Genomic DNA, 13,882 nt, shown 5'->3' with positions numbered 1-13,882 from the left:
CACACCGTTAATATGCTCTCATACTTCAAGGGCTAAGCTCTGACGCAAACACTTTCTTTGGTCACCCACATTACTTTTCATTACTTGTTGCTTTTGGTATTACAGTATCCTCATTAGTTTTCGAAGACCTTCGTCTGAGTCTATCTCTGATACTTTTACCCACTATTTTGCCTTCAGAAATGTCTTGTCAATCTATTAGCTTCGGTGTAAAGCCCAGAAATTTTAGTTCTCCACTTTTTATTTCCTTGAGGAGCTTATTCTCTTCCTTTATTTCTTTCAGTCCGTCCAGGTTTGCTTTTTCTCTGAGTCAAGCTGGTTCCAGTAACTTCTCTCCATGTCAACATTTTTGTAGCTTCTAGGTGCTGTTCATCTTTTTCACTTACTCTTCCAGTTTCACTTCCTGGGAGAAGCATAGCGGCACTGAATTTGGAGAATGAATTCCTCGTATGAACGGTTAGCCAATTAAAGAGTCTTCTAATGTCTTGGTAAGGTTTCTTTTTTTTGTGCAATGGATACACAGTAGTCTGCATATCGTTTTGTCAATAGCTGACCCCTTCATTTGTGCGTTATGAATTGCTCTTTTGGCACTACTAGACTACATCTGCTATTTCAAAACATGATTCTGACAGATATAGTCAAGTTTTGAAGTTGCGAGTGGAAGATTCAGAAAAAGTACCAACAACTACTACTACTACTACTGCCACCACTACGCAAATGGCGATATGGATTTTTTAAAGCGAAAAGCCACTTCTACAAATCTTTGACGGCATGGGACATCGAGATCACAGTCCAGTTCGTAACCACAGGTTTTTCTCTCTACACAGACAGACCCACACACACCGACAGAATTTTATAATAAATCACAAAATAGTCTGTTTTTGATGCATTCGTGTAGTTCAGACGGCAAAAATTATGTCTGATATACGAGAAAAGTTAAAAACACTAGGTCAAAGCAACAGAGATTCACAAACGTGGAAGAGGGGACGTAATTTGGAAAACTGTTCATGAAAATCGTTGGGTGCTGCTGCTACAAACAGTAGATGCGCTTGTATCAGAATTACAGATCTGAGGAATCAGGAGAAGAATACCTAGTCCAGCACAGCAGTGCCGCAGCTTAGCGGCAGCTGTTCTGTAAACACAGACGCCGCATCTGTTGCGATTCCCGCTTGGCGTAGTCGTACGGCAAACAGTGAAGCAATACGCTCGGGGCAACACGATGGAACTGTTCAAATGGCTCTGAGCACTATGGGACTAACATCTGAGATCATCAGTCCCCTAGAACTTAGAACTACTTAAACCTAACTAATCTAAGGACATCACACACATTCATGCCCGAGGCAGGATTCGAACCTGCGACCGTAGCGGTCACGCAGTTCCAGACTGAAGAGCCTAGAACCACTCGGCCACAACGGCCGGCGATGGAACTGTTATTACATTCATATACAAAATCAATAACATTACAATAAATTCCACAACACTGCAAATAATGTGAAAAATTTCTGACATTCTCTCGCACATTATCCCACTACACACATTAGAAATGCAGTACTTGTACAGACTGACTTCCAGTGCACTGGTGTGCCGTGTATTGCACTGAAGACGAAAGAAAAATCCTCACTATACGCAGAAATATCACTCTTACTGTGTCACATCACCAAAGATTGTTTTACGTGAAAATAGCGTACGCGAACATACTGCATGTGTCTCGCATTTCACTACAAATATGAATCAATCCTTTTCGAACACCACCGTTCACTTCAAAGCTGCCTGGACTATTTTTGTTTCCCGCAATTTGGTAGGCGATGAATAACCGCCTGACGTTAAAGAAACATTCCATTCACTGTCAGTCAAAGAAAAAGGCTAACTGGACTTCGAAAAGGGGCTTTAACCATTTCCTCTTTTTCTAACACGTGGGTGTAGCCACACTGAAGCTTCATGGACGAAGAAGACGGTACTAGTTGGCAGCAGTGAAACTTACCCGCCTCCTAAATATCTTGAGGACGGCTCCCAGTCTGTTGCCCATTGCTGTACGACTGACTGCGCTAACGAGAGATAAGGGGCCCCGTGCCAGTACTGCCAACATCCCCATGCTCACACCAGTTTACGTAACTTGACTAACAAAATAAAGGCTTTTAGGACTAACTATGCCATTGTCAAACATTGATTAACCATCGCAAGAGAACCTGATCACGCCAGATGCCCTGCGCCGCTGAATTATTTAAGCAAATGCTGCCGTCAGCCTATTTTCACGCAGCGTCACGAATCCTCGGGCGATCGAACTGTTCTTGCAACATTCGGCGCATCGACGCGTTTAGCTTCATATGAAACGCGCCTACATTATGATACAAGTTTTTATAACTAACATGATACATTACAGCAACTTAGAATTTACGCCGAACTGCTAAATACTATGTGACGCTATTGATTTATCACTACTTTGAGGAAGAATGTACCGATCACTACAAAGGCTAGCAGACGAGGAATACATGTACAAAAACTTATTTATACAGTCCCTCTCAAACTGATTTGCATAGCTTCGCACACAGGAAGACACTGGGAACTGGACAAGGATTTTGCTCTGACCCACCAGTATCAAATGGGAAGTTGGAACAAGCCATCTGTCAGATGCTAATGGTGGCAGCTACGCAGACATAACAGCAATGTAATTGAAATACGGTAACAATAACTACAATCTGAGGAGGATTATCGTGGTTAATGGCTGCAGCGCTGGAATCCCATGAGACTTCATTTTCATTAACCGAATAACGATACTGCAACGCACCCATGAGCTTCTTGGCAACATCTGCCTTTCTATCTGCTTTTTATGTTACTAACAAAATGGTGCGTGAGTGCATCCGCTATTTCGCACAACCGACATGACTCTATTGAACAATGTGCAACAATCACATTAACCGCAATTCACCGCAGAGCACGTTAACAACGTTGGTTACGTGGAATGGTGACAGTCTGATGCACAGAACTGATTCTGCGATAGCAAATAATAAGTTTCCTTGCATCTGTGAGCCCCACGGCAGTGGAATGTTCTGTGACATAAAACGTAGTGAGTTCGACGACTTATTCAGAAAACAAGATATTTACTTCCCGTTAGAAGAGTAGCACACCATTTCACAAGATATAGTGCGGCCATATAAACCCTGCGCTCGGGAGGGCAAGGGTGCATTTTGGAATGTCACCTTGAAGGGGAGTACTACGAATTGACAAATTTATATTTCATGTTCTATATCCCATCTGGCACAAGAACACAGACAATACTGAGTTAGAGCACTCCTTTGGTCATGAAAAATTCTTGGTTACGAAGGTAATGTACATGTCTGAATGGAATCATCTGTATCGTGATTTTTACTTGTTTACTACGATCTTCACATAGTAACTGGGCATTAATTTGTCTTCCGAGATTAACAGAAGAGCCATACAGTGTCTAAACAAAAATGACACGAGCAGTCTCGAAAAGGGACGCTTCTTTTTTCATATAACGCTACTAATATTTTCCTTCACAGCGTTGTTCACAGTCAAGCAATCGAGATAAGGACTGGGCGCTTTTCTGTACTTGTTCAGCACATGAAACAATGGGAAATAGGAAAATCCACAATACAGTGTACTATGCGAAGATCAGGAATGGATTCCGTTTTTCCTCATTATTTTGTGTTTACACACGGTTAAGTCGAAAAAGGTGCTTGTATTTCTAATACCACTTTGATCCCCATGTTTACAAACCATCATATGTTGGCAGCTTTCTGAAACATGCTGCCTTTATCAAAGTTCTACATATTAATGAGGTAACTCACACCGATGCTTCTCTTTACGATGTAATGTGGGGTCAAACATATGCTGCCAGATATGGAAATGAATCATGCGTGACCTTTGTTGAACAATTCTTGAACTAGAATGAAGGCATCGATTAAGAGTGTTCCCAAAAGCGAAATCCCTCAGTCTCCTCCCCACTCCACTCCACAAAAACGCTGCCTCATTAAATGGACTGATGTAATCTTGCTTAACGGAGATCAATGATAGTTACTGACATTCGAAAACTGAATATCCGAAAATATTAATTTTTTTGTTTTTCCTGCAATAAAAAAGCGCGACAGGTTCACGCGCAAATAACGGCGTCAAGTAGGTATACCTAACTTTCGTGAAGAATGAGGGAACAAATAAGCCTAAGGAATACAGTAACTCCTCCATGTAAAAAAGAAAATTACTGGAACCTAAGAATAAACAAACTAACAGAAAAATTAAATGTCTGACAGAAACCAAGCAGAGTAGATAAAGTAACAACTCGAATTCTTGAGTACAATGAGCCAGAATCCTAATAATGCCCCCACAACTGTGATTTTTGAGTATTTTTTTCCATTGAAGAGAACACCCTAGTAAACCAAACACAACGCTGTTAATAATGTAAGAGATTAAAAATCTCAGTACCAAAGGCGCAAGTCATACCGCGCAGAATGAAGGGGGTCAGCTATTGACAAAACGATACGCAGACTACTGTGACAGATGGTTCGGTGAAATTATGCGCATGCGCTCTTCGTATCGATTTCTTCGATTACAATACTCAGTTACGTTAAGCATGTAACACCTATGCTTTCGTCTGGCTTTGCGACATAAAATATTTTTCACGGCCTAGACACATACACACACAACCACATGCGCATCCGCTTCACCCCGCGCCCCCTTTAGATGTGAGAGCGCGCCACCCTCATGGACGAAACATTCCTATTGAGTTGTGTGTTCTAATGGATGTTTTCAATCGCTGACACACTTTTATCTTCACCACATTCAAGTGAAAGTACTACCTTATAACGCGTTTCCGGCCAATGTCATGACTTTTATTGCTCCTTACCCTCTCGGCGACCATTTCCTGCAGCCTGTGCCCATTTACTGAAAACCTCTTGTTCTTGCACTTACAAAATGCAGAAAAATGTTTGTGTAAATTTTTGCTGGAAATACTGTGAATTTTAACAACATAAAATCAACTATTTTTTCCCTAGTATTCTTACAACGAAACCACTGTGCTTGTTACGAAGTAATATAGACCGAATTTTAAAAGTAATTAGTTTTTGTACGACGTTTACAAAGGTCCTTTATTTCGTTATCCTCACAGGGCAATCAATTGTACATTTTTCTAGTGCAAGAACAACGTTTTTTTTAATATATTTTTCACGAACGATTTTCTCCAAAATTCGTCGCGATGCGCATGCGGTGTAGCTTCCGTAGCCCAATTTAAGGCTGTTTCACGGCTGTATGGACTACAAGTATCCTATAGCAATTTGTTCGTCTCGACTTCAACTACACCACTCGTTTACACCCTGGAGCCGAGAAAAAGAATTTAACCTCGGTGAATCTTAGCAAATGTGATTTGATATATCGTAAGAATAACAAATATTCCTTCGCGGGGACCTTTCGCTGACGGTAAGAATCTCGTTTTTCGGGTGAGCGGAATTTGGAATGTTATCCACACTGCTCACTGAGGCCAAATGATATTGTTAAAATAATAAGAGGCCACGAAACATGAGCTGGAAGCATTACCTCTTGCGCTGTTGACAAAATTTGTCGAAGTTCTTTCTTGTAACCAAAACTTTTGCAGTTTCTGATCAAGAAAGTTTTCTTGAGAACTACTACTGCTGCATAAAGTATATTCTCACTAGCGACATGTTAAATTTCCTTACATGCCGCTATGTAGACATCAATAACCCTTGTGATTAAACTTCATACAATAAGTCAACTTGGAGCTGCACATCCGCGCACAACAACCCCGAATCGCCTTTTTGAATTATGGCAATTGACTGGGTGGTCACAGCTTGGTGCTGCTGATCTAGAACCGGCATTTCATGCAGCACTAGCCTAGTAAAGCCACGTCAACACCTTATCTATATTCACGACATTATGTTCTGAACATCGAACCCGCTGGTCTAGTCGTAAAGCACGTATCTGAAAACAGAGAGGTCGCGGGATCGAATCTCGATGGAGCCATGGAAATGTTCAATCTGCTTTTAATACAGCCTTCACTTCACAACCATGTCCGCAGTCGACAGGAAAGAGATGTGGTTCTGATTCCATGTTAAACTGTAGGTCCCCTTTCCTAGGTTGAGTAACGGGGGTAGATGAGGAACACGCAAAGTCGCTTAAGTGGCGTCCAATTGAAAGACTTGCGCACTGCCACTGAGTAACACATATAATCATTTTATAGATGGCTTCCCTTCTAGCTTAATATTGAACACAACCTTAATAATCATAGAAGTAAAGGCAGTCTTCTGAAAAGTAACGGCAAAACAGCAATAAGAATGGATTTGAACTGCAGATTTTTTCTCTACCTTCCGAACGACTCGAGCAGCTAAAATTAGCTAAGTGGAGCGCTGGTTTCCACAAGCATACGGTGACAAACCTATGGTGTTAACTATTATTTGGAAACGAACGTCGGTCAATTCGGGTAGCCTTACTTCTGTCATTGTCTTCTGCTTCTTACACGAATGTTGAGCTGAACACTCTTTTCGATTCCATCTGTCTAACTTGCAAACACAATGTTATTTCTTTTTTAAGTCGTTAATATATATATATATATATATATATATATATATATATATATATATATATATATAGCTACATTGATCTAAGCGTCCAGCTCCAGTTTTGTAAGACAGCGTTTTATGTCCAGAAATCGCCAGTAATAACTGCGCAAGGAGCTAAAAGCCAGAATGCGACAAGTACCGGGTGATCAAAAAGTCAGTATAAATTTGAATACTGAATAAATCACGGAATAATGAAGATAGAGAGGTACAAATTGACACACATGCTTGGAATGACATGGGGTTTTATTAGAACCAAAAAAATAAAGTTAAAAATGTCCGACAGATGGCGCTTCATTTGATCAGAATAGCAATAATTAGCATAACAAAATGAGACAAAACAAAGATGATGTTCTTTACAGGAAATGCTCAGTATGTCCACCATCATTCCTCAACAATAGTTGTAGTCGAGGAATAATGTTGGGAACAGCACTGGAGGTATGGAGAGGCATTGGCGTCAGATGCTGTCTTTCAGCATCCCTAGAGATGTCGGTCGATCACGATACACTTGCGACTTCAGGTAACCCCAAAGACAATAATCGCACGGACTGAGGTTTTTTTTTTTGTTCTAATAAAACTCCATGTCATTCCACGCATGTGTGTCAATTTTTGCCCCTCTATCTACATTATTCCGTGGTTTATTAAGTTTTCAAATTTATACTGCCTTTTTGATCACCCGGTATGTAAAACAGACGTATATATACCGAATGGAAAATTTTCTCCAGGTATGCAATTCAACTCAAATGAGAAATACTGACTGCGACATTTCAGGACCTAAAAGCAAGGGTAAGTTTAAGCAGCCTCGATGGTCTTCGCCAGCACAAAGCTCCTCGCATCGAGCCTTGTTACATTTACGCTGCCAGTCACTTGTCAGAGTTTCTTTCGCCGAGTACTATAGTCAGACACACATTTCTAACGCCTATATGTGATTATTACCTAGACTGTTTCCCGTTCTCTTTAAGGCATTCCTCTCTAAAATTAGTTTTGACGCCAAAATAATGAACATGGATAATCTTTGCGGACTGCTACCTCTCAACAAGCATCTCCCTATTGCTCGCCGAGCAACTCCCAGTTTTTGAATGGTCTTCACACTGAAAGTTGTTTCACAAAACTACCGTATGGAAAAACGGATCGTAAGCTTTTCGTTTCAAACGCAATGGAGCTTCGTTCTGAAAATTCTATTTGGTTTACTAATAGTATAAGCTGTTCTCACTCTGCAGTTCATTTCATTTACTTACTGTCCACCCAGTGGTCGTCTTCAACTGCCTCAAACACAAAAACTGGTGAACTGTTTCTACTAGTATTATTTTCATTTCCGTGTGTTCATTACACATTACTTTCGTATACTGATTTTCCGCTCTGCTTTCGAAACATAGTACAGTGTGTTCTTCAGTCCTATGTTGAAGTTTAATTCCACTAAAGACAAAACGTACAATGGGCTGACCAACTGCCACTCTAAATATCTTATGACTGAGCACGAAGCTGCTCAATGTGCCAGATCACTCGTCGTCATACCGGCGAGCGGAATTTGTCACGCACGCAAACTTAACTTTTCCGGAACATGTGAATATAATTGAACTTGGTTGCTACTAAGTGAACAGAGAGAGGGAACAATACTGCAATGATGTGTCAGCCAACAACAGAAACTGACGACCTCAGCGAACTGATCTTCCCGCCCTGGCGAACTGTAGCAGTGAGCACACTAACCTAGTTAACCCCGCGTCATCGAATTTTAGTTTCGGTAACGACTTTACAAACTCGCCCATTACCAGAACTCGGGACAGAGAGGCCAATTTCACAACAGGATGTTCGCATCACTGCTTGCGTTATGTTAACTGACGCACTGACATCGGTAAACTGTGAGGTGGCAAAACGCTGTATATAATTCCCACTTCTTACCGAGCATTTTCTGACTCTGATGCGTAAACGAAACAGTAAGTTACTGGGACCTGACACTACACCAGCGCCTAACAAAACTAACTGCATCCTACTCCTCACTATGTATCTACCTAAAACGGTGGAAGAAAACTTGACAGTTATGAGAGATACAAGATATCTCCTGCCAACATAAGTAGTACGAGTTTACTTCAACGTCACATAGACATCTTTAGAGACTGACTGCTAAATTGGTTGGACACGGAAAGACAAGAAAATTGGCTTTGGTTTATCTGATGGAAGTAAAGAACATACGAGTTTTGGCGCCTCATCGATGAGTGCAGATTGGGCTTGTGTCACCACACAGAAAGCTGGCGATTAATAGTAAATATAGAAAAGCTAACTCTGGCTGTCCACATGGGAATTTCTAGCCACTCTTCCCACATGTGAGTAAATTTTTGAAGGAACCACACCAGCATTTGTCTGACATGATTTTGGGAAGCACAAAATGCCTAAATTTGAGACACACACACACACACACACACACACACACACACACACACACACACACACACACACGAAATTTTCTGGCTTATTACCAAAAAGAACCTCACTGATAAATAATAGTGAGCACCTCAGAAAATATTCCATTTAATTTGTTCTTGGTACACACAAAGATTAGCTGGTACAAAGATTTTAAGATACAGTCCAACATAATTCACAGTCATCATTTAAAAATGCTCTGTGATGTTGTAAGTGAGTATAGCATGTGCGTGCATGAATGCAATAATAAAATTATTTACAACAATTTCACTACCATAATTTAAGATCTTGAGTCAAGTCATCTCTTCTCTAAAGGGGTTCTCATGAAATTAACTGAAAAGAGTGGATGAGGAACCATACATTTGTCACATTTCAATGTAAGTAAATTATTTACATGATAATTTGATAAAGTTAATACTGATTTAATTACTGTAATTTCTCTTTTAGAACAACTTCTTAGCAAGTCTCAATACTTCAATATTGTTTTTAATTTATTTCTCGCCTGTGTCAATATCTTCATATCTGCCACACCCAAAACTTACAATTTTATTTTTTTCACGTATTGTTCCTTTTTTATACACTTTCCATGGCCAGATTACATAATATCTTCATCTATGGGCCAGTAAGCTCTAACTTTCTTTGGGAGGGTTTAATTTGTAATCTTTCATAATACGTTTGTCCGAAGGTTTGTCACTTCACTTATAATGCATTTAATGAGTTTTAAAGTCTTTAAATTATACATTTACAAGGTCCGTCACAGATTCTTTTCTAATTTTACCACAACTACCATTTTTCTAAGATGCAGTATTGTGTTGCGAATCTTCAGTTGCAGAAACGCCCTCTTTAAATTTACATCCATGGTTGATTCCAGGCATGCTCCTTTCACTGATTAAAATTTCTCTTTTGTTAAGCTTGTTGACATGTCTTCCTTATTCCTTATTCACTCATCAATTACAGCCTAGCACATTACACACTTGGACTAATGAATGTTGACTACTGTATGTCTCCACTTTTTTTATACTGACTTTCTGCTTGAGTCTATTGCTTCTTCCACTTCTTCTTTTCATTCGTAAGTGTGGTTATATTAGTTATCGGCAACTTTTATTCCACTTATTTCATGATGATTGGTTTGCCAGGCGCTCAAATGTGCGGTCATCAGCGCCTGTACAAAGTCCCAATTCTCACACAGTTCACTTTTTACACAATCCAGTCTAGCCACTGGCACGAATGATGATGATGATGACAACACAAATACCCAGTCCCTGGGCAGAGAAAATCCCCAACCCAGCTGGGAATCAAATCACGGCCCAATGATTCCTCTTATTTGAAACAGTTACATAAAATTTGTATTATTAATTTATTTTTTGTGACTTTTCGCCTCTAAGTTATCCAGCCATCTCTATATCAGTAAGAGTAAAAGAAAGGTAATGGATTGCAGTCACATTAAATCAGGTGATTATGAGGGAATCAGATTAGGAAATTATAAGATTTCTGAAAATGAGCAATTTGTTAACTCAGAATATAAATCTAAGTGCTAGGAGGTCTTTTCTGGAGGTATTTGTCTGACATGTAGACTTTTACAGAAGTGAAATGTGGCTGTTAAACAGTTGGTTCTACAGAAGAATGCTTATTTAATATTAGATGGACACAGCAGACAACCAAGGAGGATGAACTGAGTTAACATGGTGACAAAAGAAATTTATGAGACAACTTGATTTAAAGAAGGAATCAGTTTACAGCACATATCCTGAGGTATCAAGAAAAAATTGTCAAGTTGGTAATGGAGGTGTTACTTTTCTTTTTTTTGGGGGGGGGGGCAGGGGGGGGAGGAGTAAAATTGTAGAATGAAACCAACCACAACTTGACCACAGTAAGCAGGTTCACATGAATAATAGGCGTTAAACAAAACATAGGGCTATAGATAGAAATGCTGAATGAGTGAAGAGAGTACTTCATGGTGCTTCCAATGACTACCATAGCAGAATACTGTCAAATGATCTTTCACAAAACCCAAAGAAATTCTCGTCGTATGTAAATGCTGTTAATAGCACCAAAGTTAGTGTCCAGTCCCTAGCAAATCAGACAGAAAGTGAAACTGAGCAAAAGCTGAAATGCTTAACTCTGTTTTCAAATATTCCTTTAGAACAGAAAACACAAGAGAATTGCCCTAACATAATCCTTGTACCATCGAAAAGATGGGCGAAATGAAGTATTAGTGTCAGTGGTGTCGAGGAACGGCTGAAATCGTTAAAATTGAACAAAGTTCCAGAGCCCAATGGAATCCCTATCACATTTTATACTGAATTTCCAGCTGAGTTAGTCCCTCTTCTAACCATAATCTGTTGTAGGTCTGTGGGGGGGGGGGGGGGGAAACCATGCCCAGTAGTTGCAAGCACAGGTCACACCTGTCTACAAGAAGGGTAATGGAAGTGATCCAGAAACCTGCTATCCAGTACCCTTGATGTTGATTTGTTGTAGAATCACAGAACATACTCTGAGCTCAGACATAATGAGGTATCTTTAACAGCACAACCTCCTCCATGGCAACCAGCAGCATGGATTCCAAAATTATTGATCATGTGAAACACAACTATCATTTTTCTCACATGACATACTGAAAGGTGTGGATCAATGCAGTCAGGCAGATGCAGTATTTCTTCATTTCTGAAATGCATTTTACTCAGTACCACACCTACAGACAAAAGTATGATCACATGGGGTGTCAAATGAAATTTGTGATTGGACTGAAGACTTTCTGATAGGGAAGACACAGCATGTTATCTTGGATTGAAAGTCATCCGTCAAATGTAGAAGTACCTTTGGGTGTGCCACAGGGAAGGGTGTTGTGACACTTACTGTTCACGTTGTATATTAATGACCTTGCAGACAGTATTAATACCAACATCAGGCTTCTTGCAGATGATGCATTTATCTATAATGAACTATTGTCTGAAACAAGCTGCATAAATTTCAGTTAGCTCTTGATAAGATGTTACAGTGGTGCAAGGATTGGCAACTTGCATTAAATGTTCAAAACATACAATTGTGCATTTCACAAAAAAAACACCATAGTATCCTGTGACTATAATATACATATTAACCCTTTAACTGCTCTGGTCGTGTTAACGCGCATGCCTTTGTAACTGTCCTTGTGTGCTCTGAATGTGTTTACGTGCACCACCAGTTTACGCGTAGACACGTTCAGAGTACCAGGTAGAAGGACTGGTGGCGGGCGTAAACACGTTCAGAGTACCAGGTAGAAGGACTGGTGGCGGGCGTAAACACGTTCAGAGCACACAGGCGTGTGCGTTAGCACATCCAGAGCAGCTAAAGGGTTAATGAGTCAATGTTGGAATCAGCCAACTCATAGAAATACCTGGGTGTAACACTTTGTAGGGATATGAAATGACTGCTCAGTCATGGGTAAAGCACGTGGTGAACTTCAGTTTATTGGTAGAATACTGGGGAAGTGCAGGCAGTCTAAAAAGGAGATTGCTTCCGAATATGTGTGCGACCAGTTCTAGATTGTTAATCAAGTTTGTGGGACCTGTACCAAATAGAACAGAGGATACTAAAAGCATACAGAGAAGGGCAGCACAAATGATCATAGGTTTGTTTGATCCATGGGAAAGTGTTACAGAGATACTGAACTGGCAGAATCTTGAAGATAGATGTAAACTATTCCGAGAAAATCTACTAACAAAGTTACAATAACGACTCTAGGAATATATTACAGCTCACATGGGGATCATGAGGATACAAGTAGAATAACTACAGCAAACACAGGGGCATTCAAACATTCGTTCTTTCTGTGCTCCATACATGAATGGAACGGGAAGAAACCCTAATAAATGGTAGAATGGGACGTACCCTCTGCTGTGCACTTCACGGTGGTTTGAAGAGTATAGATGTAGATGTACAATGTATGTTGCAAAGGTTACAAGTGATGGAGTGACTTACACAGGAGAGGCTAGCCTTGTAAGCTGCGTCAAATCAGTCTTCTGAACAAAGACCACAACTGCTACAACAGCACTAACATAACTGAAGAAATACTCAGCCTCCTGAAAATAGTGAAGCTACTAATTAATGAAGAAAATGAACTCTGAACTGGAAAAAGTAGACACTATAGGCACTATCTGGGAGACTGGTGCATTAAAGATATGCCACTCAGCACTGACAATCAAAAATAACAACCTAATAATATTATTTATTCATCCTTAGATGACTGTGTACAATGATATAGAAAAATTACTTCTAATCAGATGTGGTCAATATAATCTGGCAGACAGACTGGAGACATTTATATATAGGAGCTAATATGTGAATGTCCTAAATATGGATAAATTCAATGAAAATCTTACATTCTAATCCTTCATCTTCCTTCATTGCTTCTAGAGTCATAAGTCCACACCTTGACAGCAAGTCACACCCCTTTATGCACAAAACTTCACTAATACAAGCATTATGTTTCTCCAATCAGCTTACTCCAACAGGGTGCAGGGCATTTGATTACACTGAGTGATGGCACAAGACGAGAACGACGCAGTAATCCTTCAATATTGCAGTACCCTCTGTGTCAAATTGTAACAGTGAAGGTTTAGTGAACAATGCTAGCTGTCAATATATTATCAGAAGGTTGTCATCATATGTTACATATGTATCTGGGATGCTCTTATTTGTATGTTTCGGTTTCAAATCAAAGTTTTGTGTTTTACTCAGTTCTAATTTATACTATGTGATCAAAAGTACCCGAACACCTGTCTGAAAATGACTTACAAGTTCGTGGCGCTCTCCATCAATAATGCTGGAATTCAATATGGTGTTGGCCCACCCTTAGACTTGATTACAGCTTCCACTCTCGCAGACAGTCAGGTGCTGGAAGG

General features: G+C 40.0%; 1 protein-coding gene across 2 annotated transcripts in view; it reads right to left on the bottom strand.

Annotated features, from left to right (window-relative positions):
* LOC126252911 (cAMP-dependent protein kinase type I regulatory subunit) overlaps positions 1–13,882 on the bottom strand; it is a 266,576-nt gene that overhangs the window by 248,824 nt on the left and 3,870 nt on the right. Inside the window, exon 1 of one of the 2 annotated variants that reach the window (XM_049953893.1) lies at positions 1,979–2,061. The exons of the other annotated variant lie outside the window; for it this stretch is intronic. Within the exon in view, the coding sequence (XP_049809850.1) occupies positions 1,979–2,023 (45 nt within the window). The 5' untranslated portion in view covers positions 2,024–2,061. Of the gene's footprint in view, positions 1–1,978; positions 2,062–13,882 lie in introns of those variants that run through there. 2 annotated transcript variants of the gene reach the window in all.

The sequence above is a fragment of the Schistocerca nitens genome, chromosome 4, assembly GCF_023898315.1.
Source record: "Schistocerca nitens isolate TAMUIC-IGC-003100 chromosome 4, iqSchNite1.1, whole genome shotgun sequence".
Classification (NCBI taxonomy): Eukaryota; Metazoa; Arthropoda; class Insecta; order Orthoptera; family Acrididae; genus Schistocerca; species Schistocerca nitens.
Note: the sequence above shows the minus strand (reverse complement) of the source record. Positions and strands in the feature narration are given on the sequence as shown.